General features: G+C 49.2%; 4 protein-coding genes, 1 long non-coding RNA gene and 1 other non-coding gene across 10 annotated transcripts in view; 4 read left to right on the forward strand and 2 right to left on the reverse strand.

The window, feature by feature from the left end:
- Window positions 1-1,134: 1,134 nt before the first annotated feature.
- LOC137848922 (uncharacterized) lies at window positions 1,135-3,718 on the forward strand. Its single transcript, XR_011091585.1, has 3 exons — window positions 1,135-1,271; window positions 1,684-1,999; window positions 2,481-3,718. It is a non-coding gene; the product is annotated as an uncharacterized lncRNA (long non-coding RNA).
- Window positions 3,719-4,367: 649 nt separating this feature from the next.
- On the reverse strand, window positions 4,368-6,251 carry LOC137848919 (thialysine N-epsilon-acetyltransferase-like). 2 transcript variants are annotated; one of them, XM_068668410.1, is made up of 6 exons: window positions 6,096-6,251; window positions 5,942-5,987; window positions 5,633-5,694; window positions 5,419-5,539; window positions 4,909-4,949; window positions 4,368-4,813 (listed from the first exon to the last, which is right to left on the reverse strand). In XM_068668410.1, exons 1-6 carry the CDS (start codon window positions 6,147-6,149, stop codon window positions 4,643-4,645), a joined length of 495 nt encoding a protein of 164 aa, XP_068524511.1. In that variant the 5' UTR covers window positions 6,150-6,251; the 3' UTR covers window positions 4,368-4,642. The 2 variants fall into 2 exon arrangements, 1 of the variants encoding a protein (XP_068524511.1); XR_011091584.1 differs by having other exon boundaries at window positions 4,376-4,813; window positions 5,419-5,520; window positions 6,096-6,248.
- Window positions 6,252-6,271: 20 nt separating this feature from the next.
- Window positions 6,272-9,008, forward strand: LOC137848920 (transmembrane protein 107-like). Of its 3 annotated transcripts, none has more exons than XM_068668411.1 (6): window positions 6,272-6,407; window positions 6,969-7,061; window positions 7,180-7,247; window positions 7,857-7,957; window positions 8,354-8,450; window positions 8,555-9,008. In XM_068668411.1, the coding sequence occupies exons 2-6, from the start codon at window positions 6,975-6,977 to the stop codon at window positions 8,619-8,621; spliced, it is 420 nt and encodes a 139-aa protein (XP_068524512.1). In that variant the 5' UTR covers window positions 6,272-6,407; window positions 6,969-6,974; the 3' UTR covers window positions 8,622-9,008. The 3 variants fall into 3 exon arrangements, with proteins under 3 accessions (XP_068524512.1, XP_068524514.1, XP_068524513.1); XM_068668413.1 differs by lacking the exon at window positions 6,272-6,407 and adding an exon at window positions 6,437-6,455; XM_068668412.1 differs by lacking the exon at window positions 6,272-6,407 and adding an exon at window positions 6,496-6,534.
- A 46-nt stretch (window positions 9,009-9,054) lies between these two features.
- On the forward strand, window positions 9,055-9,179 carry LOC137848926 (U8 small nucleolar RNA). The gene has a single exon (XR_011091589.1). It is a non-coding gene; the product is annotated as a U8 small nucleolar RNA (small nucleolar RNA).
- Window positions 9,180-9,326: 147 nt separating this feature from the next.
- The window catches only part of LOC137848916 (aurora kinase C-like), a 38,125-nt gene continuing 19,467 nt past the window's right edge, over window positions 9,327-27,984 (forward strand). The window contains 3 exon segments of the mRNA XM_068668404.1: window positions 9,327-9,747; window positions 9,843-9,966; window positions 10,051-10,099. Coding sequence (XP_068524505.1) covers window positions 9,634-9,747; window positions 9,843-9,966; window positions 10,051-10,099 — 287 coding nt within the window. The 5' untranslated portion in view covers window positions 9,327-9,633.
- On the reverse strand, window positions 13,352-27,627 carry LOC137848918 (ankyrin repeat, SAM and basic leucine zipper domain-containing protein 1-like). Of its 2 annotated transcripts, XM_068668409.1 has the most exons (6): window positions 27,150-27,627; window positions 26,740-26,796; window positions 22,297-22,409; window positions 18,072-18,177; window positions 17,534-17,647; window positions 13,352-15,702 (listed from the first exon to the last, which is right to left on the reverse strand). In XM_068668409.1, the coding sequence occupies exons 1-6, from the start codon at window positions 27,201-27,203 to the stop codon at window positions 15,556-15,558; spliced, it is 591 nt and encodes a 196-aa protein (XP_068524510.1). In that variant the 5' UTR covers window positions 27,204-27,627; the 3' UTR covers window positions 13,352-15,555. The 2 variants fall into 2 exon arrangements, with proteins under 2 accessions (XP_068524510.1, XP_068524509.1); XM_068668408.1 differs by having other exon boundaries at window positions 13,352-17,647.

Raw genomic sequence — 27,984 nt, forward strand, 5'->3', positions numbered from 1 at the left:
CAGCCAAGCACGGGGCCTACTCCTAGGCCTGACTGTGCCAGTTGCCATGGCAACAGCACAGGTTGCCTGGGTGACCACCCTTGTTGCCCCGGCAATGGTATGGGTTGTCATGGAGACAGCTCCAGGTGCCCTAGTAACCATGGTTACGGGCCTAGTTTGAGGCCTAGTTCAGGGCCTACTTTTGGGCCTAATGTGAGGCCTAGTTCGGGGTCCCACCACAGCCCTGTCGCTGGCCCTGTCGGCAGCCCCGAGGACTCATGGCGGCGCTGCACCAAGGAGGGCCGGGGTGCGAGCACTGGGGAACTGCCAGGGCCCCACCATGTCTGGAGGCCGTGGCCCTGAGGCTGGGCACCGGGGGCTCCACAGGCCCTGGGTGCCGGCCTGGGGGGGGAAGGGTTTGGGGGGTACTAGGAGGACTGGGGATTTTAACTGGTATACTGGGAGGAAGGCCCTTTTTAACTGGTATACTGGGAGGAGAAGGCTTTATGACTTGGGGCGCACAGAGGGGGTTACTGGGAGAGCAGATGGCCCTTAACTGGTATACTGGGAAGAAGGGAGCTTTTCCTTTGTATACTAGGAGGATAGTGGGTCCTAACTGGTATACTGGGAGAGGAGGGCAGGTTCAAACTGGTATGCTGGGAGCATGGGGAGGTTTACTGGGGGGGAGCTGGGTTTCCACCAGTAAACCGGGAGGACTGGTGGGGGGGGGGGGCGGCTTCCTCGGCTCTGGAGCTGTCCCAGTTTCCCGTAGTTCGTTCCAGTCCTTCCAGTATCCTCAAATTCAAGGGTTCTGCTCCAAAACGCAGTCACTGGGGGCTAGTTTTGTGGTGAAAAGGGGGAATTTGGGGGTCCTTTAAACCCTTGTTTCCCAGTACAGGTGGAGCCTAAATGGGGGGGGGGGGGGAGGGGGAGGGCAGCGGGGAAATACCCTTTTTAAAAATTTGTTATAACTTTTTTTTTTCCCAATTTCCTGCTTTGTGTCCCTCTCCCCTGTGTTTCTAAAAAAAAAAAAAAAAAAAAAAAAAGCAGAATTTAAACTCAAAAAGTGTCGCGTCTCTGTGTGTGGGGGGGCGCTCTCTCTCTCTCTCTCTCTCTCTCTCTCTCTCTCTCTCTCTCTCTCTCCTCTATGGTTCCGGCCGTTCGCGCCGCACCTCTCTCGCTCGCTTCCGCGTGGCCGCGGCAGCCAATGGGAGGCGGCGCTCGCCGGGAGCGGGCCAATGGGAGCGGGGGGGGCGGGGCCTCGGGCACTCGGGCGGTGGCGGCGGCGGGAGGTGAGGGGGCGCCCACGTGGGGCTGGGTGGGGGGGCCTGGGGGGGGCTCTATGGGTTGTCCCTGTAAGGGGGGGGGGGGAACCCTATAAGAGGGTCTTTATGGGAGGGCCCCATAAATGGGGGGGCGCCCAGGTGGGGCTGGGGGAGTTCTATGGGGGAGGGGTCCTTTTGGGGGGGGCCCTTATGGGGGAATAATTGGGGGGGGTCCCGGGGGGGAGCATAATGGGGGGGGGGGTCACCATGGGGGGGGGGGTCTCCCTACAGGAGGAATAATGGGGGTCGTCTTTGTGGGGGGTCCATATGGAGGGATAATGGGAGGGGTCCTAATTCGAGGGTAATAATGGGGGGGGGGGGGGGCCCTTTCGGGACCTTCCCATCACCCCCCCTCTCTCTCCCCCCCCCCCCCCTCCAGGACCACCGACCCCATGGAGCCCCCCCGCGCCTCCCCTCCCCCCCCACCTCCCCCTTCCCCCCCCCCCCACCCCCTCGATCCCCCCCTCGTCACCCTGGGTGGTGCCGTGGGAGGGGGCGGGGGGGGACCCCCTGCGGGTGCTCGGGGGGGTGGCGGCCCCCCTGGTGCTGCGGGGGGAGGGGCAGCGGCTGCTGGGGGAGCTGGGGCGCTGCCGGCCCTCCCCACCTGCGGCACCTCAAAAGGGTGCGGGGGGGACCCGGGGGGGCCGCGGTGCTGCTGGGCCTGGAGGAGGAGCTGAGGGGGCTGGGGGGGGCAGGTGAGGAAAGGGGGGGGTGGGGAAGGGGGAAAAAAGGGGGGGGAGGGGGTGGGGTGGGCTTTGGGGGCATGGGGGGGGAGGGGGGACATTGGGGAGGGACTTGGGGACACTGGGGGGAGGGGACAAGGGGGGTGGGGGAGCATTGGGGGGGAGGGGGGACATGGGGGTCTTTGGGGACATGGGGGGGTATTGGGGGCATTGCAGGGGGAGGGGGGACATGGGGGGGGACTTGGGGACACTGGGGGTGGAGGGGGGCTCATGGGGGGTGGGGGGGGGCATGGGGTGGGCATTGGGTACATGGGGGGGGTTGGGGACATGGAGGGGGCAGTGGGGGGGGCGTTGGGGGGGAATGGGGGGAGTTCTGGGGTCACTGGGGACACGGAGGGGGGGCACTGGGGTCGGGGGGGGGACATGGGGACACGGTGGGGGAGTGTCTTGGGGCCGCTGGGGCCAGCCGGACTCAGGGCTGGGGACGCTGCAGGTGACGAGGACGCCGCTGGCAGCGGGGCGGCCGCCGGGGACACCCCCGACCCCGAAACTGCCACCACAGCCAGCGACGGCCCCACGGAGCGGGAACCCTTGGGTGCCACCAACGTCACCGGGACCTCTGTGACCACCCATATCCCCGAGGACCCGGGACCTTTGGGTGCCACCAGGACCACTGATGTCCCCGGGGCCCCAACACCCTTGGGTGCCACCAGGACCTTTACAGCCACCGATGTCCCCAAGCACCCCAGGACCTTTGGGTGCCACCGAGGTCCCCATGGCCACTGATGTTCCCTGAGGCTCCTGCACCCATGGGTGCCACCACGGACACCGATGTCCCCACGGACCTGACACCTTTGGGTGCCACTGAGGTCCCCATGGACCCAGCACCCTTGGGTGCCACCAGGACATCTGCAGCCACCACTGTCCCCAAGGCTCCTGCACCCATGGGTGCCACCAATGTCCCCATGGCCACTGATGTTCCCAAGGACCCAACACCCTTGGGTGCAACCAGGACCACCACAACCACTGATGTTCCCAAGGCTCCTGCACCCATGGGTGCCACTGTGGCCACCAACGTCCCCATGGACCCAGCACCCATGGGTGCCACCACAGCCCCAGCACCCTTGGGTGCCTCCCATCCCTCCCCCTCCCCTCTCCTCCTCTTCCCCCCTGACCCCCTGTGTCCTCCCCCTCCCCTCCCCCCATTATCCGTCCTGCTGGGCCCGGGGGTGTCCCCACGAGGGCTGGGCCCCCCCTTCCGCGTCTTTGTCCCCTCCCGAGCACCCCGGGGTGCCCGGAGGTGGCGGCAGCGACGGCAGCAGGGCTGTGGCCGTGGGTGTCCCGCGGGGGGGGGGGCACCCAAGGGGGTGACCAGGAGGTGGGTGTCACCATCACCGCGGGGGACCACCCTGGGCATGGCAGCGGCGGTGGCGGCAGCGCGGGAAGGGGCTCGGGGGGGCCAAATCCCAGCAGGGGGGGCCGTGGTGGCACCCGGGGACAACGGGGCAGGGGGGGGGCACCCAAGGGTGGTGGCGGCGGCACACGACCGGCGCCGGGGGGGGCACCCATTGGCACACGCCACCATGGAGCTGCTGGCGGCGGTGGCCAGGGGGCAATTAGAGGGGGGGGATAATAAGGAGGGGGGGGACTTTTTGGGGGAGGGGGGGGGCTATTTGTGCCGGGGGTGGGACGTGTACCTCACGCGGGAGCCCTGCGTGCTGTGCGCCATGGCCTTGGTGCACGCCCGTGCCCGGCGGGTGCTGTTCGGGGTGGGGGCACCCCAGGGTGCTCTCAGCACCCGCTACGGCCTCCACGGGCGGCGCCGCCTCAACCACCGCTACCGGGTGCTGGGGGGGGTGGGGGGGCTGTGGCTGGGGGGAGGGCACACACACACCCTGCAGGACCTCAGGGACTCCACTCCTCCCCCAAAAAAAAAAAAAATTGGGGAGACCCCCCCCTCCCCTCCCCCCAGGAACCCCTCCTCCCCAGTGCTCCCCCCCCCCCCAAAAAAAATATCAGGGAGAACCCCCACAGGAGCCCCCCCCCTCAATCTCCCCCCCCAAAGAACTGTCCCCTCCAATGGACCCCCTCCCCTCAGACCTCCCCTCTAATTCTCCCCCCCATTCCGACCCCCCCCCTTCCTAATTCTCCCCCCCAAAACTGAATCCCCTCCCCCCCTCAATGTATCCCTCCCTGCCCCTCCCCATGTGCAACCCCCCCCCCCCCCCCCCCCCCCAACAAAAAAACAACTGGGGGCAGGAGGTTGTTATTGGGGGGGGGCATCCCCATTTGTGGGAGGGCTGATCATTGGGACCCCCATTTTTTTTGGGGGGGGGGCAAAAATAAACACAAAGCCACAAACAGTGCTCAGCTTTATTGGGGGGGGGGCTGTAATGAAGGAGGGGGCCCTTAATGGAGGGGGGGGGGGGCGTTGTGGGGTCTGTGATTAAAGGGGGGGGCCTTAAGTGGGGGGCTATAATTAAGGGGGGGTCTATAATAAAGTGTATGGGGGGGGGCCGCAATCAAGGGGGGGGCTCTAATAAAGCAGGAGGGGGCTGAAATTAAGAAGGGGCCCTTAATCAGTGGGGGGGGGGGCTGTAAGTAAGGGGGGGCTGTCATTAAGGGGGAAGGCTATAATTAAAGGGGGGGATGTGATTAAGGGGGTGCCCCCCCCGCCAGGCGCTGCAGCGCCCCCCCCCCGAAGCTGACCCACCCCCAGCCCTCAGCTGCCCCCAGGTCCGTGCCCTCCCCGGGGGGAGCATCCCAGGCCCCCCCACCCGGCGGCAGCTCCACCCGCAGCTGGGAGCAGCCCGCGGCCAGCGCCTCCTGTGGAGGGGAGCGTTATTTTATGGGGGGGGGGCAATTTGGGTGCCCCCACCCCCCCAAAAAAATAAAATTCCCTGTGCCCCCCCCCACCTTACCTGTGCCACACCCTGCAGCAACAGCTCCGGCACGCCTTGTCCTGGGGGGGGGAAATTTGGGGGGGGGGGGAAATTTTTTTTGGACGAGGGGGGGCTTTTGCGGGGGTGGGAGGGGGCCTGGGGGGGGTCTATGGGGTGGCGGGGTCAGCGGGGGGAGTCCTGTTTTTTTTGGGGGGTGGGGGTCTTGGGATTAGGGGTGATAGGTGGGGATTTTTTTTTGAGGGGGGTGCAGGGGAGGGGTTTGGGGGTACCTGGGGGGGGAAACTGGGGGGGGGGGAGGATATTTTTGGGAGGGGGGCGCCAGGACGGGGTGGGGTTTGGGGGTGGGGTGGGGTTCAGGAGGTGGTCCATGGGGTGGGGGGGTCCTGGGGGGGCTCTTTGTGGGGGGGCACAGAGAGAGTCCCAGACACTGAGGAGGGGGGCACATGGAAGGGGGTCTCATGCGGGGGGGTTACGCGGTGGGGGGGTCACACAGGAGGAGGGGGTCCCGGGGGGAGGGGGGGCACTCACCTCGCAGCGCGGGGGGCACCCAGAGCTCCCCCAGGCGCAGGTCCCGGCCCCGCCACGTGCTGAAGCCCCACGAGGCCACGGCGAAGCCCCCCAGGACCCCCCCTGGGGGGGGGGCACGAAGCTGGGACCCACCCCAAAAAAATCTTGACCCCCCTTCCCGAGGGGGGGGTCACGGAAGGGTCAGAGGTCACCGGGGGGGGGGGGGGGCACTCACCGGGTCCCTCGGCCGTGAGGATGACGGGGGGGGCTGAGCCCCCAGCAGGTCCCGGAGCTGGGCTGGGGGGGGCCGTTATTGGGGGGGGCATTATTGGGGGGGGCATGGGTTTGGGGGGGATTTTGGGAGGTGGGGGGGGCTCATTGGGGAGGGCGCTGAATATTGGGGTGCCCATTTTGGGCAGTCCCTGATTACTGGGGGGGGCATTGCTGGGGGACTCCCCTCTTTTTGGCCACTTGGGGGGGGTCCCCATTTTTTGGGGGGGGGGGTCCATGATTTGGGGGGGGGGGGGGGCTCAGGGGCGCTCACCCTCCTCAGGGGGGGGCTGCGGCCCAGGCTCCAGCGCCGCCCATTCCTGGAGAGAAAGGGCCCAAAGGGGGTGGGGGGGCATTGAGGGGGGGCCCCAAATTTAGGAGGGGTCCCCAAATTTTGGGGGGGGTCCCCGCTTTCCCCCCCCCCGTACCCGGAGCATCCGGACGAGCTCGGGCCCGGTGCAGGCCCGGACCTCCCAGCCCATGGCGGCCGCCGGCCCGGCATGCACCGCGGCGGGAGGGGGAGGAGCCGCTCTGCCCGCCCTCGGGACTCTATGGTCGGTGACGTCACGGACAGGCCTCCCTTCTTGAGCCGGCCACGTGACCCCCGGGGCGGTGAGGGGGCGTGGTCATGAACGAGGGGGCGTGGTCAGAGGCAAAGGGGGCGTGGTGACGTCGCCCAAGGGGGCGGGGCCATCGTTGCCGTGGCAACGCGCGGCCTAGCGCGGGGCGTGGAGCCTGAGGCAGGCCCTGGGGGGGGGGGGGGCGGAGATTTGGGGGGGGGTCTTGGGGTTGGTGGCGCCTAAATTTTGGGGAGGGGGGGGGCACAGGGGTTGGGGGGGCACAGCATGAAGATGAGGACCCCCTCAGGCACGGGGGAGGGGGTTTGGGAACGGGGGGGGGGGGTCCTAAATTTTGGGGGGGGTCCTAAATTTTGGGGGGGGGGGTCACAAGGGTGAGGGGGGGTCCCCGTTTACACCCTGTGCGCCCACCCAGGCTGGGGAGTGGGGATTTGGCGAGGGCCTGGAGGGGGGTCCCAAGGTTGGAGGTGGTCCTAAATGTGGGGGGAGGGTCCCAAGTTTGAAGGGGGGGGGGTCCCATTTTCACCCTGTGTCCCCCCCCCCCCAGATCAGGAGGGGGAGTTGGGGAGGGCTTGGGGGAAGGATGTGGGGGGGTCCCAAGGGTTTGGGGGGGATCCCTGGGGCTTGGAGGGGTTCCACGGATTTGGGGGGGGTCCTAAAAGTTGAGGGGGGGGCCTAAGGTTTGGGGGGGGCCCATGTTCACCTCGTGCCCCCCACCCCCAGGCCCCGATGATTCCCCTGGGGGCCCTGGTGCCGGCGCGGTTCCTGATACTGACGGCCCACCTGGTGGCCCTGGGCATGGCTGCCGGGGCGAGGGTAAGGGATAACCCCCCCCCCCTCCCCAATAAAACAGCTCCCCCCCCACCCCAATAAGTACCCCCCCCCCCCATGAAAATTAATGGGTTTTTATCCAGCTTTAATTAATCGCCCGCAGGACACCCACGTCCGCGCCTCGCTGCCCCTCGAGTTCTCAGTGGAGGAGTACACGCGCGTCGACACCGAGTGAGTCAGGGCGGGACCCCCAAAATGGGGGCCTGACCCCCCCCCCCCAAAAAAACCCTGCCCCCCCCCCATGGGGATCCCAACACCTCCATGGAGACTCCAACACCTTCACGTGGTCCCTGACCCCCCCCAAAGACCCCCCTCCCCATGAGGACCCCAGTACCCCTAAAGGGATTCTGACACCCCCCAAAAACCTTCTGTGTCCCCCCCCAAAACCCCATGTACACCCCCAAAAAAACCCATGCCCCCCAAAAAAGACAGTCTCCAAAAACCTCCATGCTCTCCCCAAACCCTGTGCCCCCCCAAATCCCCATGTATCCCCAAAGAAATCCATGCCCCTCCCAAAACCCCTCTGTAACCCCCCCAAAAAACATATCTCCCCCAAACCCCTGTACCCCTCTAAAAGAAAGCATTTCCCCTCAAAAACCTCATTTACCCCCCCCCCAAAAAAAACAGGTAACCCCCCCCCAAAAACTCTGTGTCCCCCCCCGAATAAACCCTGTGTCCACCCCAAAAACCCTGTACTCACCCCCAAAAAAAAACATGTACTTTACCAAAACTCTCCCACCCACCCCCAAAAAAAACAACACGGCCTCCATCCCCCCCCAGGCTGCTGTGCGCCCTGGGGTTGGCTGCGGTGCTGCTGGCCATCGAGTTTGGGGGTTTCTTTATGGGGGTGTCCATGTTCCACCGCGGGCAGGGGCTGTTCTGTATCCTGCACCCCGGGGGGGGCAAAAAATTGGGGGGGGGAACCAAAAAATGGGGGGGTCTCAAGAAATGGGGGGAAGGAAATAATGAGGGAGATGGTGGGGACAATAAGGGGGAAACGTGAAATTTGGGGAGGGGTAAAATATGGGGCGGGCATAAAAAACGGGGGGGCTTGAAAAATGGGGGGGGGGATACCAAAATGGGGGGGACCCTAAAACATTGGAGGGGGGAGAATTGGGGGGGGACCCCTAAATATGGGGGGCACCCCACAGCCTATGGGCTCCCAAACCAACTTAGGGGGGACATCCCAAAGTGGGGTGAGGAATGAGGCGGGGGGGTCCCCAAAATCTCCGGGGGGGTCCCCAAAATCCGAGTTGTTCTCCTTGACCACCCCCCAGCGGTGGGGGCCCATGCAGCGGCCTCCATCACCCTGGGCCTGGCCCTGATGGACAGCTGGGACCTGGGGGGCTTCTGGCTGCTCCTGGGGCTCTGCAGGTGGGTGAAACAAGCCGGAAGGGGGGGGCCTAAGATTGGGGATCCCCCCCCCAAAAAAAAAAAATAACCCCCCCTTTTCCCCATTTTCTCCCCTTTCCATCCAGTGCCCCCCCTGCCATCACCGAGCTGCTGCTGCTCCCGGCCGCGCTGGGCCGCGGGCAGAAGCTGTGAGCAGAGGGGGGGCGGGGGGGGTTGCAAAAAATTGGGGGGGGGGGGGTGATTTGGGGAGCTGGGATCCCCGTGGTGCCCGCCCCCCACCCTCCGGCCAGGTCCCCATAAAGGCGCCTGGAACCACGCCCCCCGCCGCACGGCCACGCCCACCTCCCACTGGAGCCACGCCCACCGCTCGCCACCGCCCACCCCCACAGCGCCGCGACTTTATGCAAATACAGCCGCGCGGTGCACACTGGGAGAACGGCGCAGGGGGGGTTCTCGCCGTTTTAACCCCCCGCCCGACCGCGTTTCTCCACTCTAAGCAGCCCCGCCCGTTGCGGGAGCTCAGGTTTGTTGGTATCGGTGTTAAAAAAAAATAAAGTTGGGTTGTCGCCGTTTCCTCAATGAGAGTCGCGCAGTGCCTGGGCCCCCACTCCCAAGGACTCGGGTATCGTCAGTGCGGTACATCCTGACCTGCCCCGCTCCGGCGGGCAGTGCGTGATGAGCGGAGCGTGATGACGTGTGATTACAGTCACGTGGCGCGGGGCTTGCAACACCCCGTGGGCCCTCTCTGATGGCACGCGCTGCGGGGCAGGCGGGGGCACCGTGAAAGGGCGGGGAAAGGCCTTGACATGGCGTGGCAAGGCAAGACAATGGGGCGGGGGGCTGTGCCTTGTTTTGGGGTCCTGGAAGGGATGTGGGGGCGTTTCAGGGGGTCGTTCGTTGGTTTTATTTTTTTTTTTTTATAGGTATTGGAGGGGGTTGGGAGGGGTTCCTGGGGGGTGTTTTGGGGCATTCTTGGGAAATTCGGGGTCTAAGGCGCTTTTTTGAGGCTATAGGGAGGTCTTGGAGACTGTTTTGGGAGTTCGGGGGGGCTAAGGGGGGTGTTCGGGGGATTCTGGGGGGGTGGGGGGAGTCCTGGAGGTGGTTTTGGGGTCTACCGAGGGGATTTTGGTGTCTAAGGGGAGCGAAAGAGGGAGAATTTGGGGTCTGGGGGGTCTTCTGGGGCTGCCTGAGTGGGATTTAGGGGATGCAAAAACGTTGGGGGGGTGGGCACAGGAAGACTTTTGGGGTACCTCTGCTCCCCTGTCCCAGGATGGCCTACAAGGAGAACGTGAACCCCGGCTTGTACGGCCTGCTTAAGGTACCCCCCGCCTTCCCCCCCCCCCCCAAATAAAAACCCTCCTTTTTGGGGTGCCCCAAACCCTCTTCTAATTCCCCCCTTTTATTTTTCCCCAGCAGAATGGGGCCCCCGCCCCCCCCGCAGCCCAGCGGGTGCCCCTCAAGGACCCCCCCACCACGGGGACCCCCTCCGATGCCCTCCTGCTGCAGAGAGCCACCGGCCGGCCTCCCCCCGTGCCAGGTATTGGGGTGAAAAGAGGGGAAATTGGGTTAAAAAGGGATGGGGGGGTCCACAATGTGACTCCCCCTTCCCTCCTCCCCACAGCAGCAGGACGTGTGGAGCCCAACACCTTGGTGACCCCCCAGTACCCACTGTGAGTAATTCGGGGGGGGTCCCAGGGTGGTGGGGGGACACTGGGGGGGAGGCTGGGTGACAGGGGGACACTGGGGAGGCACTGGAGCTGGGGAGGTGCTGAGGTGACAGCCGCGCAGCCAGCCGCCAGCCTCTAGCGTTGGAGGAAGAAAACGCAACAAGTAAGAGTTGTGGCGATGCCTGAGGCGGTGCCGTTCACCTGCTTCTCGATCTAACTTGGGAAACAACGCCCCGAAAACCAACCCAAACCCAAACCAGAGGCAAAGCAACCACGCCCCGCAGGAGAAAAGCTCTGGGCTGCAGACTTCGGGAGAGGGGAACAAAGCCAGGAGCACATCGCTGGTCCTACAGCAGCACTGCTTGTCCAGTAGGAACCTCCGTTCTGGTCACCGACCCTAGGCGATCCCAAAACTAACAGCTGGGCACTCAAGCTATTTGGTAAGATAGTGTCGATGTGAAAGAAAAAAAAATAATCCCCTTTTCAGGCAGAAGCCAGCTTCGGTTTCAGAAGAGTACAGGACATGGAGCTTGGATCAGTTCACAGGGGAGAGAAGACAGCGCAGGGAGAGGACAGCCAACTCCAGCAGGAGCTGAGGCCTTTCTGAGCAGAGGCCACAGCCCTCACAGCTCCCCCCCAGCCTCCTCAGGTGTGCAGCAAGCAGCTGACCCATCAGGTTTCCCCCTGATAACCTTCCCCACTAACAGCAGCACCTTCACTTGCAGCAACCCACAGCAGTGATGAACGCTGTCCTCCTCCTCCTCCTCTCCAGAAGATGCTCCGCGTGCAGCCCCAGAGACCACGCTCCCAGGGCCGTGTTTGCCTCCAGTGAGTACGTGTATGCGATTTCTTGTCAAGAGACAGTGCCATGCGCTATGCAGATGACAAGAGACTAGCTAGGAGCACCGAGAGCCCAACCCGTTCCACACACACACCTCATGAAGTTGAGCTGAGGCTTTTCAATACAGGGAGAATAACGTAGTCAACCCTGTGTTCCTGCAGTCAGGTGAAGAGGAAGGTTCATCTGGGAAGAATATTTAGTCCAAAACAAAAACCAAACCCTTAAACGGAAGGCATCTTCCTATATGTATCGCAGTCAGTATCACGGTTTAGAGGAACTCAAAATCCTTCAGAGAGCCCTTTGAGTCTCACTTATGGGGACTTGGGCTCCGTATGACATGAAACTGCACTGTCTGCATCAGGATAAGAAATAGTTTAAGTCATTAAAGCTATTCAGGATACACACCATTCACTTAATGCCACTGATACCTGATTTCATACCTCACTGCTTGTCGTTTCTGGTCTGTAAAATCCAGTGCTCTGGTAGATGGGAATTCCTATCCCTAGAATAGGAAATACTGTTTTCCAAATACACCTTTCCCCCTGTGCCTCCAGAACACAGAAATGGCAGCAACTGTCTTTAAAAGCAGAAACCTGCAGCTATGAAACCTACTTGACCTCCAAGGCTTTTGGCTGTGTAGACATTACCTCCCTTACAAATACCTGAACAGGCTACAAGGGAACAGACGGTGAGCACAGATGAGATGTGGATCACTCAGTCCCCCTTTCATGACACAGCGTAAGATGGATTTATTCCCAAGAGACTTGTCTAGCAAGGCTGAAGACTCAAAATTGTCCATCGCGTAAGGTCCAAAGCAGCATTTGTAGTACTTTACCAGCAGCACAGCTTTATTTGGGTAAGAGCACCTGTAACTTTTGCACAATTACCAGAACTGAGTCTGGAGAAAGCCAGCTTAAGTAGACACCTACCTGCAACTATTAGTAAAAGTTACAGCTTGTTGGAAGAGGCTCCAGGAAAGGAAGAGGAGAAACAAACTGCATAGCTCAAGTTTAAGGTCCCCAAGAAGGGGGTTGGGCAAGGTTAGAAGAGGGGGAAAAAAAAAAAAAAAAAAAAAAAAAAACAACAAAAAGCCATGAACACAGCATTTCTCTAAGTCAACAGAGAATGTGATAATAAAAAAAGGCCCACCATTTCCCAGTTTAAGAAAGCACACGGCCAAAATTAGTGTCTGCTATTTGCAGATGGAACCAAACAGGAAAACAAAGGCAATGCCTTACTACAGGTATTCCACAAGTAAACTTAAAAAGTGGGGCAAAACCCAAATCCCGGGAAGACAGATGGAACACCAAATCTCTCATTCTCAACCTGTATTTTATCCTGGACAAGTGAGAACTGAAATCCTTCAGGTTCCTTCAGATCTCTACAGGATCATCCAAGGCCCTACATTGGACACAGCAGTCTAAAGATGCAGAAAAGGCCACTGCCTGAATATTCATCAGTACCAAGAGAAGTTAGGTATCCCATGATATTGCAAGGCTAAGTAGGAACCTAGCTGCATCTTTAAGCAACTCTGTCGGATTTGGCCCCAGGTCCAAGCCACTCAACCCCCTGCGCCCCGATCTGCACTACTGTAAAAGGAAAAATAATACCTCACAGGCTTGTGAGGCTTACCTGCTTAATGTATGCGCAGCTCTTTAGCATTTTCCTCCCATCCCCTCATAGATGTGCTAATCGTCGCATTACTACTACGCCAGGATAATGACTTTAATGTGGTGACTTACAGAAGAAGGCCTCTCAGCAGGGTGATTTTCATCTGAAGGCTCCCGCACCAGGTGCTGCTGGGGGGTTTGAATTTTTGACTGCGTGGCTCAGGGGCCAGATCTTGCAGTAATCTCTTGGCTTCCTGCCCTATCACAACCATATTGTGATACCTTCTCAAGCAAGGAATTTGAAAAAGGCGCTGAAACAACGTGAAAGTGAACACAGGACCTTGAAGTTCACTGTTTAAGCCTGAATTTTGAATCTAAAGATTTTTTTATTTTTTTTCTTTAAATGATGTGGTAGGTTAAAATAGCCTTTGTTTATTTGGCTTTTATCATATCCTACTTAGCACAATTAATGACTGACCAATAAAATGAGACGTTTAGAGTCCATCATCAGGTTTAAGATGCTTGTTTCTCACATGTGGTTTATGCCTTTATGAACACTCCAACACACTAAGGATGCTGATGGCAGAAAATCTGTATTTAGCCTGTATGCTGCCCACAATCAAGTGCTTGCAATTGTGGTTTTATAAACACTTGAAATAAGTGATTCATAAGACAATAATAGGATGGGCTTCTCCCAAATGCATTTTGGAGGCCAGCCTAAGTAGCAGCTTATTGTAGAAAAGCACTACCCGCTTCATTACGGAGGCGGTCGATTTAAGCAACTATACAATGAAATAGACACTATTATTTAAAATAGAAATGCATTTTGCTTTTATTGTACAAATTACTAGGAAAAAGCAGTCCTCTGCTTATTCAGTTTCTCTTATTAGATCCATAACATGGTCTACAGAAACAAAAAAAAGCTTGCCCAGTGTACTAATAGTAGTGGAATAGTAGTAATTGTAGTAGCAAAATGAAATACATAGTAAAATATAGTAAATGAAGTAGTAAAGAAATTCAATACATGAAGTAAAATGTAGTAAATGAAATAGTAAAATGGAAGTGTAGTAGTAAAATAAAGACATTTGGAATTTAACGTATCACCTTTCTGACGACTTTACCTATACAAAATTAGTTTAGTACAATATTCAAACCTTTGACTCATTTCTGCCAAGGATATTTTATTCTACTTCTCAAACTAGAAGCCATTTATCAGCAAGTATCATACTTTTATTTCCCCTCGTTGGTATTTTACAATAGGTACGAACAACAACAGCCCCCCCCCAAATGGAAAAAAAAAAAAAAAAAAAACACAACAAAAAGATGTTGTTATGCATCAAGCTTCTACTAATATTTGCCAGCTACCTCATCACTGGACAACTGCATCTGAGTATTTTTGAACTGCATTTAGCGGTAATCAGAGGAGTGCTATTCGTACAACATTGTGTGTGACAGTTAAAACTGCACTTCATAGATTTTTGTATTTTCCATTTTCATGGATTTTTCCTTTTGTGATGTGTTTTGTTAGTTCTGAACTAATTACACGGTCATACAAAGAAACAGAACTATTTTTAAAGTATTTCCTTTTCTTTGCTGCTTCAAGTCAGGATGCTGATATGATTATGCACTTCTACACTTCTGCTGGTAGATGGTGGTGGTGGGGATTATGACTTACCCTCTCTGATCCAAAGTTGGGAACAAAATGGAAAAAAAAGTTATATTTGCTTCTAGCTTCATCACTCTGTAGGATGTTCCTTGCACTGAATGAGAAAGCTGGGAGGAAAGGAGGTAAGACAACTGCAATAACAAGCAAACATACTAACACTCGAGGTAATTTTCTAAAACAAAAAGCAGAAAACAACTGACAGCAACAGTAACAGCCCAGAGTAGCAATCAGTCTTTTTTTTATCTTCTCATTTCTAGTCTCTGGAGGGAGCATCCAAGATTAAGACTGCACACACCTCCAAAAAGAGTGCTGAAGTACGACACCCCATTGCGACTACTGGTTCTCCAGCTGATTTAGCAGAAGAATGTCTCTTTACAAACCTTCAGCACTTTTACATGTCTTTATTGAAGTCCACAAAGATGTAACTGTGATTTGGATGACTTACACCAATTCCTTTTTTTGCAACATAGCTAGCATGGTAATCAGACGAAAAACAGATACTAATATTTTGCTGCAGAACTACAAACAACTCTTTAAATGGAGAAAACCTTAAGAGAGAATCACTCACCACAAAGCTGCTGTAGTGAAAGCTCATCAGATCAAGAAGAAACATGCTGATACTCCTTCTAAGTTGCCTGCATTCTTGTAGCTAAGGATTCCTACAATCCTTTTAGCATCTTTATAATCCTTTTTGGGATGAAACTGTTAATAGAAGTAATTATGCCTGAGGAAACAGATCTCAGGCATAAATTGATTAGCACGGTTCAGCTGGAAAATACTTTCCAGACAGTATGTAAAAAGGTATTTGCTGTCCTGTGGCTGTTACAAAACAAAACAACAAAACAGGTACACCTTAGCAGAAAGTTTTTCATATGAATCTGTACTGCAAAAGATCTTTCTCAACATAGAAATCATGATACTTAATATTAAAAAGGCAAAACACACCATCGTGATCATTTTAAATACGAGCATGCAACATAAACAATACAGTATTATTTGCTTATGTTTACGTTTGTGAACAACAGGAAGCAGCTATGACAGCAACTGAACAGCAAGTGAAAACAAAACTAGTAATCAGTAAGTAATAGTTACAACCTTGTGGCAAAAAAGCAACTTCGAGGAGATTCTGTACAAACTGTCTATACTAGAAACAAAATCTTAATACGCTTTTACATAAGGAGATTTTATTTTTGATTCTAGACTGAAGTGTGTACTGGATGCAAATATTACTGATATGATGAGAAACCAGTAATTTTCATATGAATTCAGCTCAGTTACATATGCCGAATAGAAGCATAATGCGACCAAATTTTCCAAAAAGTATTCAAAGCACTAAAAAAAGTCACTCTTTCTTTGCCATTAACTTAGTTATAAAGAAGAAAAAAAAAAACGCAAGCACTGTTATTGCTCCCATTTTTACTAATCTTTTTTCCAAGGTGGGTGCTTTTTCTGGGAATACCGCTTGACTGGGGTCATTCTTCTGTTCATGCTGAAGCAGATGTTCAGTTCATGTTGAAAGTACAACAAAGAAAAAAAGTTAGTGTGAAAAAGGTACAACAAGGAAAAAGAGTTAATGTGAAAGCTTCTGAAGTCTGTGATAAAGCATAAGCCTAGATTCTCAGGACTGAGATACTATTTGTGTGTCCGTGCCCTACTTCAACAGAAATCACTGTGTGCAAGCCTTTATCTTATCTCATGTGCAATGATTCTGTAAGCAATACACACTAGAAAACAAACTGTTTACAAACTGAATTCTTCTGGAGTAAAACATACTAGTAGACACTACAAAAATCAACACCAAAACATTTAAACTCCAATCATCAAATGTTTTAACCAGGACTTCTGCTATTTAATAACTAGAAAAACTGTTTATTAAAACAACAGTTAAACACGTATCTGATTAATTTCAAGGAGTCTTTGAAAGCTCTAAGGGAGAGTGGAAAGTACCATACAAGTGCCTGCTCTAATGCCCACTGAAGTTGAGTGCAGCCTTGTCATGAAGTGAAACACTGGTTAATTCCTGCTTCCCTCCCTTTGTATGTAACACTTGGCAGGCTACCTCATTTACTACTAGACTTTCAAAAATTGAATGCCATATACTTCACGCATACTGAAAGCCAAAATCTTGTGATGCCGAAGCTTAGGAAATACTACTGTGCAGATTTTAAGGGAATTTGTACTAACTTAGTGTCTAAAGGGTTTCTCTGGTTCATTTACATTGACACTTTTCATAATAAAATGTTTCAGTGCTCTAGAAAGCTGAAAATTTAATATTAGAATGCTTCCTATTAGTCTTCCTCAGTCACGTTCATAACACACTACGGTATTTTAGTAGAACAGGAATCACTACATTTTTCAAAATAACCGGACGGCTAACGTTTAATGCCTGTTTAACAGTGGGTGTAGAGACACCCTGCTGCATCTTCACAGCTATAAAACCTCAAATTCAGATGACAGCAAGTGCAAGTAGCACCTAACTCAGGTCCTCCCGACCCCTCGCAACTGGCCTGCACACGCAGGAGGCAGATCTATACACGCAGTTGACTTCTGCATATGCAAACAAAGGAACATAAAGAGCTAAAAAGTTCTTTGTTAGGACCTCTTAAATGTATTTGGTGCTAAGTGATTTATTAGGAGAAAGCTGTTATATTACATTAAATTTACTTGAACTCCCGGAAATTGCATTAGTAGCATTATACTTAAGGTCCGAGTTCCACATGGTTTCATTCAGTAACAGATTCCTTTCTGACACTGATGCTCCATTTACTCTACCAGAGCAGCCATTCATTTTACTGGCCTGTTACTTAATGTGACCCCACTTGACAAGAGCGTATCATTGTGTTGGTCTGAGAAGGACTGATGTGGTGCTAACATCTAGCCTTGACCTCTCCCACCCTCTTCTTTTGTCACTCTGCAAAGTTATCTGGGATGCCTCCAATTCAATCCATAAAACTGCACTATCTTCCTTGGGAGTCAATAACTCCAAACAAAAGATTCCTTAATTAAGAAGTACTCAGAGTGGTTTATGCCACAGTGGCTGTCCACATGCACAGGAGTGCTTCCCACTCAGTTCCTTACTGTGGCAGAAAGAATAAGACTGACCACTCCTTCATTTGGAGACTCCGCACACTGTTCTGTAACATCCTAGATTATGTCACGTTCTGTTATGGAGAGGTGGAAAGAAGCGTACGAGTGGTGGATGCAGTGATCAAACTGAAGAGGCTGAGATAGACCAAGGTACAAAACATTTCACTGATGGCTGTCACGTTCAAGATACTGCAGCCAGGTTTCTGTGTGCAATGGAACGGCCTCACGCTCACCTTCTCCACGAGGTCCTTCAGTCTGGCAACTTCTTCTCCCAACCTTTCAACACTGGAAACCATGTCTCTGCAGACTTCAATGTATCTTTCAGTTGGCGCCCACTGCAGTGCTATCTGTTGAGAGTCAGTTATTTGCCAGAATTACTGCAAATTATAACTTAATGCTAATTAGTTGATGTAGTATAAAAGGCAGCATCAGAACAAAAATGTAGCTTCTTTAATGTTAGGTTTTCATTGTATGATTTATGCATGACATTGATCTACTACTCTTTCCGCCTTTGTGGGAAGCTGCTGTCACCTGAATTTCCCTATCAGGGGAAACACTGAGTAACACCTTTACGTTCTTTAATAGGGCAGCTTAACTCTTTGAAATAAGATTTTTAAAATAATTTTACTTTTGAGAAAAAACATTGGACAGCTTTAGAAAACTAACAATGATCAAGACATTTGATTAGTATTCAAATTTTTCATTTTACGGCATAGAATAATGTTATTCCCCAAACTCTAAATCAATTATTTTTTCCCTTTAGGTGAATACCTTGTGAGAATTTTTGAGGAAATGATTATTTACGGTCTGCAGAGGAACATTCAGCTTGCTACACTCTTTATTCAACTTCTGAAGGAACTTGAGGCATTCGTTTCCACTACCAAAACAAAACCATATTCTATTACTTGTAGAAGTGTATGTCTTTTTGCAAGCTAAAATCATCTGTGCATTTCCAGCATTGGCTAGTAAATGAATCAGACATGCAGTTTCATTATATTAAAAAAAATAAATCTATCCTGTTTAACACGTAATACTACATTTAACATCTTGGCAAGTTACACACTTTGATTGTCTGTTCCCCCGACCCGAAAGGGTAGCAAATCCTGAAGTTACCTGGAATATTCAGCTGCACACAAAACTGAAAAAGCGTCATCCGAAAGTTTTTGTGAAACAATTCTGTTGACCTCCACTTCTATTTCCTCACTCTCACCAATCCTGTTTTTAATCAACTTAAGAAATTCTGTACCGGAGTATGCCTAATAACCCCAGAACACTGCCTTCCTGTTCACGTGGGCATACAGATCAGTCTTCCAACACCAGGAGCAGAGAGTTTAGTCAACTTCATGCTGAATTATCAATATTCATTACCCAGAGATGACATTTTTGAAAAGGACTGGGGGTGTGTGTGGGGGGGAATAGTAGTATTCTCATGGAGTCATTTAGTCTCCAGCACAGTGAAAAAATGAAGAATCTGTTACTGACTTGGGACCTGGATCTGACAATACTTTCCTTCAAGACTAAAATACCTTACGTTATCTGCTTTGAAGAAAAAAGTATACTTAGTGCTCAAAAGACAGGAAGATCACTGAAAATCAGTTTGATCAGTCTCCGAAGAGTGAAGGAAAGGATATAGAAATTTAAGAGGCTAATTTCAATGCCAAGATTTTAGATCTCCCATGTGAGAGTGACTCGATTCATTTTACTTTATGCGTCAGAAGGAACCCAAAGTGTCAGTTCCAAGGCATGGTGCAAGCCAGAAAGTTGCTGTCATTGACTGGGCAAAAGAAGAGGATGGGGGGGGGGGAGGGGAGGGGGAATAGGTAAGATCATCCAAACTTCTCAAACTTCTGAGAAGTGCCTTTGTCACCAGTAGAACAGTTTCAGCTACCTGTAAGCTATTTAGGTGAGTAACATCAGGCCCAAAACAAAAGACAATATTAAGCTGGCATTTCCCTGTCGCAAAACTTCATTGCATCTGGGAGAGTGTCTAAGAAGAGGCTGCATTTAGCCCACAGATCGTTTGCATTCAGCTCTCAAGTTTTCCCTACAACACCCCTCCCAAACAAGCAATATTAAGCTGCCTACTGGCAGAACACTGCTTCCTAAAAAGAGCTGGGAGCCTGGGGCCTGATCTACTGCTGCGTCTACACGGGAGGACAGGCGAGTCTGCAGACTCAACTCTTTGGGAACCATTCTGCACCTAGGATTTGTTCCACCAAGATGATCTGTCAGGAAGGGAGAAGGAAAAGTGTGACAATAAAAGCAGAACACAGCTCTCACTCGGTGTTATCCCCAACCAGGATTATACTGCTTTATACCTGTTCTGGAATTATTTCCATTAGTTTTCATTTCGTATTTGCTTCTTTCCGCCTAGAAAGGTATCTTTTTAGCTAGCTAGGATCAGTTGCAGCACCTTCTGTCACAAAATAAGTTATCTTTCTTGAGAATCCCTCCAGAATTCCTACATTAAGTATTTCATGGACATGGAAAAGAGGGAAAAATATTTGCAAAACTTCTTTATTATACCAATATGGATCTTAAAAAAACATTTTCATGGAATTCCTATCTGTCGCAGTGACATGTTATTTCCATTTCCAAATACTTCTAAATGGAAGTAACGTTTTCAAAATATAATCGCTTTTAAAAAGAATTCATGGCTGTCAAAACACCAGTGGCTAAACAGTGCTAGACACTCTGTGAGTTTATAATCAATCAGTTCAACATTTTCTACTATGTTAGTTTTGCTATGACTTAATGACTGATCTTCCTTCTCACAGAATGACTTTGAACAAATGGCAAGTAAAATCTTTATGTAACAGCAGGTAAACATAGCCTATGATTTTAGTCTCAAGGTCAGATGCCTAGAATACGTGTCAAGACATTTTCTATAAAACCACGCAGCGCTTGCCTTAACTCAAGTGCTGCCATATTTTTTGTCTTTAATCGAACAATTATTTTCTGTTTTTGAGAACAATGTATGTTCTAAATGCATACTGTACAAATAAAAGTCTTTTTGATGACCATGTTACTGGTGTATGAGACTGTACCTCATGTTATAGATATCATAATTCCCCCCCCTTATATGGCTTTGCATGCAATTATTGGTAACTTTTTTTTTTTTTCTCCACTTATTATGCTCACTTTTTTTAAACTGTACTGCTTGACTGCATATACCAAACACTGCTCACTACAGGCCAATTTGAAAAAGCATTAATTTTTAACATAAAAAAATGCACGAAGCTTGAACTGGACAAAGTCCTTTCAAACTGCAGCTAATACTCCTTTTACGAAGAACCAAAATCCTTTTATAAAAGTGCTGAACTTGGACACTGAGACACCCAGATGCCTGGCCTACTTCCTCAGCTCAGCAGCAAAGCCTTTATCTTAATAGGAAAGGCTCCCGTGTTGTGGAGAAGAAAGAAGCAGCTAACAGAGGAGCAGTGCACCTACTAGGCAAGAATTACCCTCTTAACTAGTAGTACACTAGCTGACAAGAAGGTATCTCCAGAAGGGTGAACCTAAATTCAAGTCTAGGTCTCCTTTAGCAAAACTATTACACAGCAAAATAGAGGATAAGAGGTTTAAGAAACCTTGACACCTTTACACTTACTACAGCCTTCAATCTTCTTTCAGTGGCAGATATGGAAACTGTTCTACCAGTGCTTAGGGGACTGATGAAGTTTAATAAGGCTGCAGGAGGATGCTTCTCCCAGCTCAGGCCTGGCTTTAACGGGACTGCACACGTGTATACCAGAATGAAGTACAACAGGTACTGTAGAGTTGGTACTAAAGCCTGTCCTGGTTTCAGTTAGCACAGAATTAATTTTCTTCCTAGTAGCTGGTGGAATGCTGTGTTTTGGCTTGGGATGAGAAGAGTGCTGATAACACCCCGATGCTTTAATTGTTGCAGAGCAGTGCTTATACTAAGCCAAGGACATCTCAGCCTTTTGCTCTGTCCTGCCAGCGGGCAGGCTGGGGGTGCAGTAAGAGCTGGGAGGGGACAGACCCAGGACAGGTGACCCAAACTAGCCAAAGGGGTATTCCATACCATCTGACGTCATGCTAAACAATATATAGGGGTGGCTAGCCGGGGGGAGGGGGCCGGACTGCTCGGGGTTAGGCTGGGCATCGGTCAGCGAGTGGTGAGCAATTGCATTGTGCATCACTTGTTTGTACATACTATTATTACTTTCCTATTATCACCATTGTATTATTATTGTTATTATTTTATTATTATTTTGTTATTATTATTTTCCTGTCTTATTAAACTGTCTTTATCTCAACTCACGGGCTTCACTTTCCATTTCTCTCCCCCGTCCCAGAGAGGGAGGGGGGAGGGTGAGCGAACGGCTGCGTGGTGTTTAGCTGCCGGCCGGGTTAAACCACGACAAGCCCTACAGAGAAGTTTTCTTTCTATCTCTGTACATCTTTTTATTGCATTTTAAACTCAAATTTAAGTACCGAAGAGTCTGTCTTGTTTACAGATACAACGGAGAATTACAGAGACCACATCAATTAGAGTCTGCAAGGGTCAAAAATGCACTTGAAGCATGGGCAAGGGAAGAAGGCAAGACGCCACTTCCTTGAAGACATATGAAAATCTGCTCACTGAAGCTGATCAGAAAAAATAAAGAATGAGTTAATGCTGGAGTCAGAGAAGCCACGTGTGATACAAACACACTTAGTGAAACCCCAGCACAGCAAGGCCACGTTACCCTACCTGGGGTACAGAGAAAGAATTTATCGCTCAGAGGTGACCAAAGCAATGGCATAAGATGGCAATATAACCCATAAACAGAGTCCTAACAACAGTAATCTAGGCTTTTAACTTTCCTTGTACAAAATGCAGACCACCATCTCTCAAAATCCACTAACTCTCATGAATGCTTATACATGGGGTAAGGTGAGAAAATCTTAGCTCTGTGCTGAAGAAAACACTGCAGTTACTTGAATAGTTTGTATTTCACTTTACTTTCCTGAGATACACATATATTACCTGAATTCCATCTTCACTACTTCAGGGAGATCTCCAATTCTTACTTCTTTCACTTGTAGCTCTTTAATAGCATCTAGGAGTTTCTGTTGATCTACAGGATTTGTAACGCCCATCTAAATTTAAAGAATCATTTTGTATTTATAATTTAGTTTTCATATATATTACACATAAAACAGCTCAGTACTATTTGAGTCAAAACAAGTTACCTTTAAGTTAATGCAGTCAACTACAACGTTTGTAACTTCGAAAGTTTGTAACTTTGAAAGGACAACAACACAAAATTTAAACTATTTAATGATGGAAAACAAAACAGCAAGAACCCAGTGAAAAATCTGTTCATTACAAAAAAGAAACTACTGTTAGCTGTTAAGTACTCCTACGTTGTTAGGATGCTACGCTTACGTATTTCAGAATCATCTAAGACGTGATCCTGTTAAGGACTCGGCTACCATGTAATACTCTACAAAAGCAGACTTTTTATGTATCTGAGAGACAGCATACTTAGAAAATCAGAATACTTTTCTCAGCTCAAATTGAGACCAGGTATTACAAGCCCAAGTGCTGCTCAACATAGGCTTATACAGTCCCTATGACTTCATTTCTCATTCTCCAGCTGAGTACCAAGGCTCAGCAGGAATGGGCCACTCCGCAGTTTCAGACTGCAGGGATGCCACTGGCTCCAAAGCTGGGACCTAGGGGGTTCTCGCTCATGTTCTTGAGGTCTGAAACTCATGTTGCACATGAACCATGAGCTGTCCCTAGCCTAGAGTTTCTGATGGTCAGTGTTCATCATGACTCCATAAAAGCAGTCCTTTAAGTTCTCCGCCAGGTGTTCAGAAGTGACAGATAACACGCAGAACTATGAGATCACAAGTTTTCTTTAGACATTTCAAACGGATGTTATAGATCAACAGACAGTAACTAAAGTTTTCAGCAATTTCCACTAGGTTTTCACACGGTCCTGAACAAATTGCACTCAAGTCTCTTTGGTAAACATCACTAGCAGCCTTAAGATAGAAAAAAATGGATTTCCTAGAAATAAACTTTTTATGCTGAGCTGTAAATTTATTAGCTCTCAACTTTTTCTTGTGGAGCCCTATCTAGTACGAACTAATGTTTTCTTAATGTTTACAAAGCAAAGTGACATCTATCAGCAGTAACCTGATTTATGAGCAGCAGATTTACTTTTAGTTATGATTAACACATCAAATAAACTCTTCCAAGGACAGAGTGGCAATTATTCTTGAGCATGAAAAATATCTGGCTTGAAGCAGGAAGTATTAAGATAATTGGAATTGATTTTGACGCAACCTTCTCATTCCTGGAACAAACAAGTCAGGACACTGCTTTCTGATCAGTGTATCAAGACTATGATTTTTTTATCAAGACTAAGACTTTCCAGCCCATCTATGCTGAACAGGAGGGTTTACCAAGAATCTGACCATTCGTGTGATGATGAAAGGAAAGTATACAAAGCCCCTCTTCTTCTTTATGGATAAGCAAGCTTTTAAGCTGGTGTCAGTTCAATTGTACTCTGCAGTCCACCTAATGCCAAATATTATTTTGAAGTAACCATACATTTAAGAACGTAAAAGCGTTGCACCAGGACTCGCTTGTGTCTGTTGAACAGACTATGCAATCTTAGGCACATCAGCTAACAGCACTTCACTCAAGTAAAAGCAAACCAGAAAACCCATGAAAACCCACATGCCAGCATCAACACGACTTTTCTGTCAATCTTTAGGTAGAAATAAAAGAAGAGGTGAATAACATTACCTCAACAAAAAGATGGCTTACTTCTCAGATAACACCCGTGAGGTTTTATACTAAGTCTTGCATCTTTGCCATATTGTCCAAATGGTCACTTTTTTTTAAAAAAAAAAAAAAAAAAAAAAAAAAACAAAAACAACTTCAAAATATTCTGCCAAATAGAAAATGCTTTTTTTGTGGGGGAAGGTGTAAGGAGAGTCCTGGTACTATGATATGGAAGTATGCAGATCAGATAACTCTCTAATGATGAAGTTAAACCCTTGGCTTATATATCTTGACGTGTCAAATTTTTATTGTGCTTTCTCAAATCCAGAAGAACATGCCAGTTTCTCTTATTCTAAACTAACAGACGTGAGAACGGAGCCTTCTCAGTCCAAAATGCATCAAGAAATAAAATTATTCGTGCCACTGTCCTCTGAGATGAATACTTAAAGAAGGTGCCCGCCTGCCCCCCCTCCCCAAATATCTAAGTGTCATGAGAAGCACAGAACCAAACAGCCGTGTCCCAGTATGTTGAACAGACTTGTCTCAGTAGGGAACAGTTTATAACTTGGAGGAATGTAAGGATTTCAGCTTGAAAGAGTCATTGCTTAGGCTCTGTTGTAGAATACAGATAAAGATATTTACAGAGAAAATATCTTTCTGATATTGTTTGATGGAGGAAAGTGTCTCGTGTTAGTGACAGGATTTTTTCTCCGCTTCTTTGGATAAAAAGCAGCATGGTTCAGAGGCATCCATCAGAGGTCATCATTAATCTTTGCAGTAATAAGATCCAGACTCTTTAAAAGAGCTGGCTGTTAGTGGAAGATCTGCCATCACACTAAAACCTTTCAACTCTAGAGGTATGAGGAAACAGATTAGATTTTTTTCTATCAGTGGAGTGGGGGGAAACTGTTACTAGAGCTTGAAAACTAGAATCAAGAATTTAGGGTAACTTATGAAGTGGTAAGAAGCCAGGAACATTACATGTATGTCATTAAAAAAAAAATAATCTTGAGTTGAAGACTAATTAATTTATGTCCATGCACAAAGCATGACTTGTTTTCCAGGTATTGCTTCCTGCTGTTGCTGAGGCAAGAGGCAATGAAGTTCTGCTCCTACAGATACGGTTTTCCTGTGCGAGAACAGCTGATCCAGGTATTTATTTTGGTGTGTCCCCAAAAGTTCTTTGTCATAGGAAGCCCCCAACACATTACAACACTGAAACAGAAGTTATCGGTTTATATGAAAAACATTACGTCTCTTCAGTAATGATAAGGCTCAGCTATTCACTGAAGTCCATAACCCTCTCCCCCTCCTCCAAAGTCCTCGTGACAAAAACAAATAACAACGATCACAACATCAAAACAGGCGATCGATTTGAACACATATTCAGGCTTGCAGTTTAATGCGATCACAAGATTGCAAACCAGCTCACAAGTCACGAGAAGAAAAAACACAAAAATGTCTTAAGAGCGGAATTCCTGTAAAGGGGGGGGCTTTACAGATTCAGATGAAGCCCACGCTGCGATGCTGCCCAGCAGACAATCCCAAAGCTTCAAGAAAAGCGCAGCTGCTGACATGCCTTGTAATATTTATGTCTACATGAACTCTCGGAGAAACCTCTTGATCGACAGAACTCCCCACAGGTACCCCCTCTGAGAACACAGCTATTTCTGAGCTCTGTCAAAACACTGACAACACCAAGTCTACCCACTTACAAGATAAACCTCCATGCAAAACATCTTTATGACACCGGCACTGAAAGAACAGCAACATCTGCAGGGAACTGTCGATTCCGCCTGCTGGAACACATGCGTCCACGGGACCATGCGCGTTTTGGTACCGTCCCAGGGTAAAACAACAAACCAGAGTAGGGAAAAAAAGTTGACACTGAGGATGTGTGTGGCTAATACGTGAAGCAGGCCTCAGGCGGCTTGGTTAAGAAGGCCTCTGCAGTACCCTGGCTCAGGCACAGAGTGCAGCCTGAACTAGTTCCAGCGTTTTAAGGAGACTGCTAGGATTGGATTTCATGATGGCATCCTCCTTTAGGTGGAGGAAGTTTTTCCCAGAGCAGGAATTCCAATAAGCCTAAGGAAAAGGCAATCACCTTATTTCTACTACAAACTGAAACCTTACAATTGCTTATCAGTTTCTCCTACACAACAGTGAAATACTCAACTTCCCAGATGTAGGAAACTGTAAGAAATCCAATCTTTTTTTTTTTGGTTAAGGATTTACAAGTCTGTGTGGGATATGAGATGCCACAATACAAAAGATCCTACCATCTCACTAAGTGGACCACATTTAAAGCGGTTATTTAGGATTATCTGCTGATAATACTAGCACTGATTTCCGTTCAGGGAAAACATGCTTACGTACTAACAATGCTAACAACTAAAATTCCAAACTGAACTATTTCCTGCTCACCCCAACTCCTGCATCATTACAGCAAGAATACTGGGGGCCTCCAATTCATACTCAGGCAAAGAATATCCAAGAATTCAACTCACAGTATTTGAGGCTGGTCTGTGGGATTACATACTTTAGAAAACAACTCTCTCTATATAGAAATTCAAGTTGCTGTACAAGATTTTGAAAACAGACCTTTAAAGAATTCTTAGAAAGTTAGACATTTATAAGGAAAAGATACTAAAGCCATTTAAGAAAGAGGAGGAAATTTTCAGAACTGACCTGCATTAACTCTTCTTTTTGCATGATCAGAAGTTGCCTTAAATATACATCTCTTTCCTGTATAAGGCAAAGGGTTTTCTGTCATCAAAAATAATTTCAGCAGAAAATACTGACTTGATTTAATCTTTTTCCCCACTTACATTTTACTTCAGTTTTCAGATACAAGAACAACTGCACAACACCATTACCAACGAAACACAGGAGTCCTCCAGTTTAGAAACATCATGTGTTATGACTGACTAATAACCAAAACTAATCCACTGCAGCGGACCTTTATACTCCAAATGTAACTTGAAATTAAGACACTTATTTGAATTAATATTCTAGAAACAACACAACTTCTGCTGATGCTTAAGGTGCACCTGTTTTCAAGAATTCCTTTCCAGACAGCAGATAAATCACAATCTTACCTTCAATAATCCTGTTAGGTGTTCTAGATCAAGACCATGTAAAAATACTTCCATGTCATCCAAAGCTGAATAGAAACTGTAAATATAATAAGATTCAAGGTGAAAACAATGGAAAATTAAAGCCAAAAGATATCCTCAACAATACATTGCAGAAAAAATCCCAGACAAAGCACTGTCAGACCTAAACCTGCGCGTACCTACTGATAACAGTAGTCTCTCAAAAGCATCAGGGAGTACAGCTTAACCTAGCAAAACGTCATAATTTTGCTTCTGGTCTGTTAGGTAGAAAGTAGAGTTGAGCCTGAAGAAAACTACTTTCATAAATGAATGTCACTGTTTAGTAGCAAAACGTTCCGAATGAATTTTAAAGTTGCTCACAAAAGCCTGAAAAATTTCTAAGTGCGGTTTAAGATAAACTGTGTGTTCCTATCAGCTAATTTCATACAAACTGGATTCAGCCCACAGCTGTTACCCCTTTAAACCAAAAAACATTATCAAGAAAACAGGAATGCCTGTATTAAAGATAGCAGAAATCAGTCTGGTAACAAATTTGTTGTCAGAAGGCTACTGTTCAGAAGTTAGACTGATGAAGCAGAGTCACTCATAGTAAGTTCACAGTTTAACATTTATAAACAAAGATAAATCATGAATTCCCCACATTAGTAAAAGATATAAACATTTTAAAAGTTTAAACAGCTTTCAACAATTAGATGAACAGTTGTAATGAACAGAATTAAACTAAAAAGCAAATGATACAAAAATCAAAAAGGACTGCTGCAATTGCGATAGCAATCCTTCACCAACATCTTGAATTTAGAGACAGTTTGCTCTGTCT

Source organism: Anas acuta, unplaced genomic scaffold (assembly GCF_963932015.1).
Source record: "Anas acuta unplaced genomic scaffold, bAnaAcu1.1 SCAFFOLD_56, whole genome shotgun sequence".
NCBI lineage: Eukaryota > Metazoa > Chordata > Aves > Anseriformes > Anatidae > Anas > Anas acuta.

Excerpts from the sequence above, each read along its gene's own strand:
- LOC137848918 (XM_068668408.1), bottom strand. The coding sequence starts at position 27,203 with ATGGAAGTATTTTTACATGGTCTTGATCTAGAACACCTAACAGGATTA. Across the intron at positions 26,797-27,149 it reads ACCTAACAGGATTATTGAAG|GAAAGAGATGTATATTTAAG; the intron begins GTAAGATTGTGA and ends TGCCTTATACAG. Across the intron at positions 18,178-22,296 it reads GTAGTGAAGATGGAATTCAG|TGGAAACGAATGCCTCAAGT; the intron begins GTAATATATGTG and ends TTGTTTTGGTAG.
- LOC137848920 (XM_068668411.1), top strand. The coding sequence starts at position 6,975 with ATGATTCCCCTGGGGGCCCTGGTGCCGGCGCGGTTCCTGATACTGACG. Across the intron at positions 7,062-7,179 it reads GCATGGCTGCCGGGGCGAGG|GACACCCACGTCCGCGCCTC; the intron begins GTAAGGGATAAC and ends AATCGCCCGCAG. Across the intron at positions 8,451-8,554 it reads CTGCTCCTGGGGCTCTGCAG|TGCCCCCCCTGCCATCACCG; the intron begins GTGGGTGAAACA and ends CTTTCCATCCAG.
- LOC137848919 (XM_068668410.1), bottom strand. The coding sequence starts at position 6,149 with ATGGGCTGGGAGGTCCGGGCCTGCACCGGGCCCGAGCTCGTCCGGATG. Across the intron at positions 4,950-5,418 it reads GGTGCCCCCCGCGCTGCGAG|GACAAGGCGTGCCGGAGCTG; the intron begins GTGAGTGCCCCC and ends TCCCCCCCCCAG. Across the intron at positions 4,814-4,908 it reads TGCTGCAGGGTGTGGCACAG|GAGGCGCTGGCCGCGGGCTG; the intron begins GTAAGGTGGGGG and ends TCCCCTCCACAG.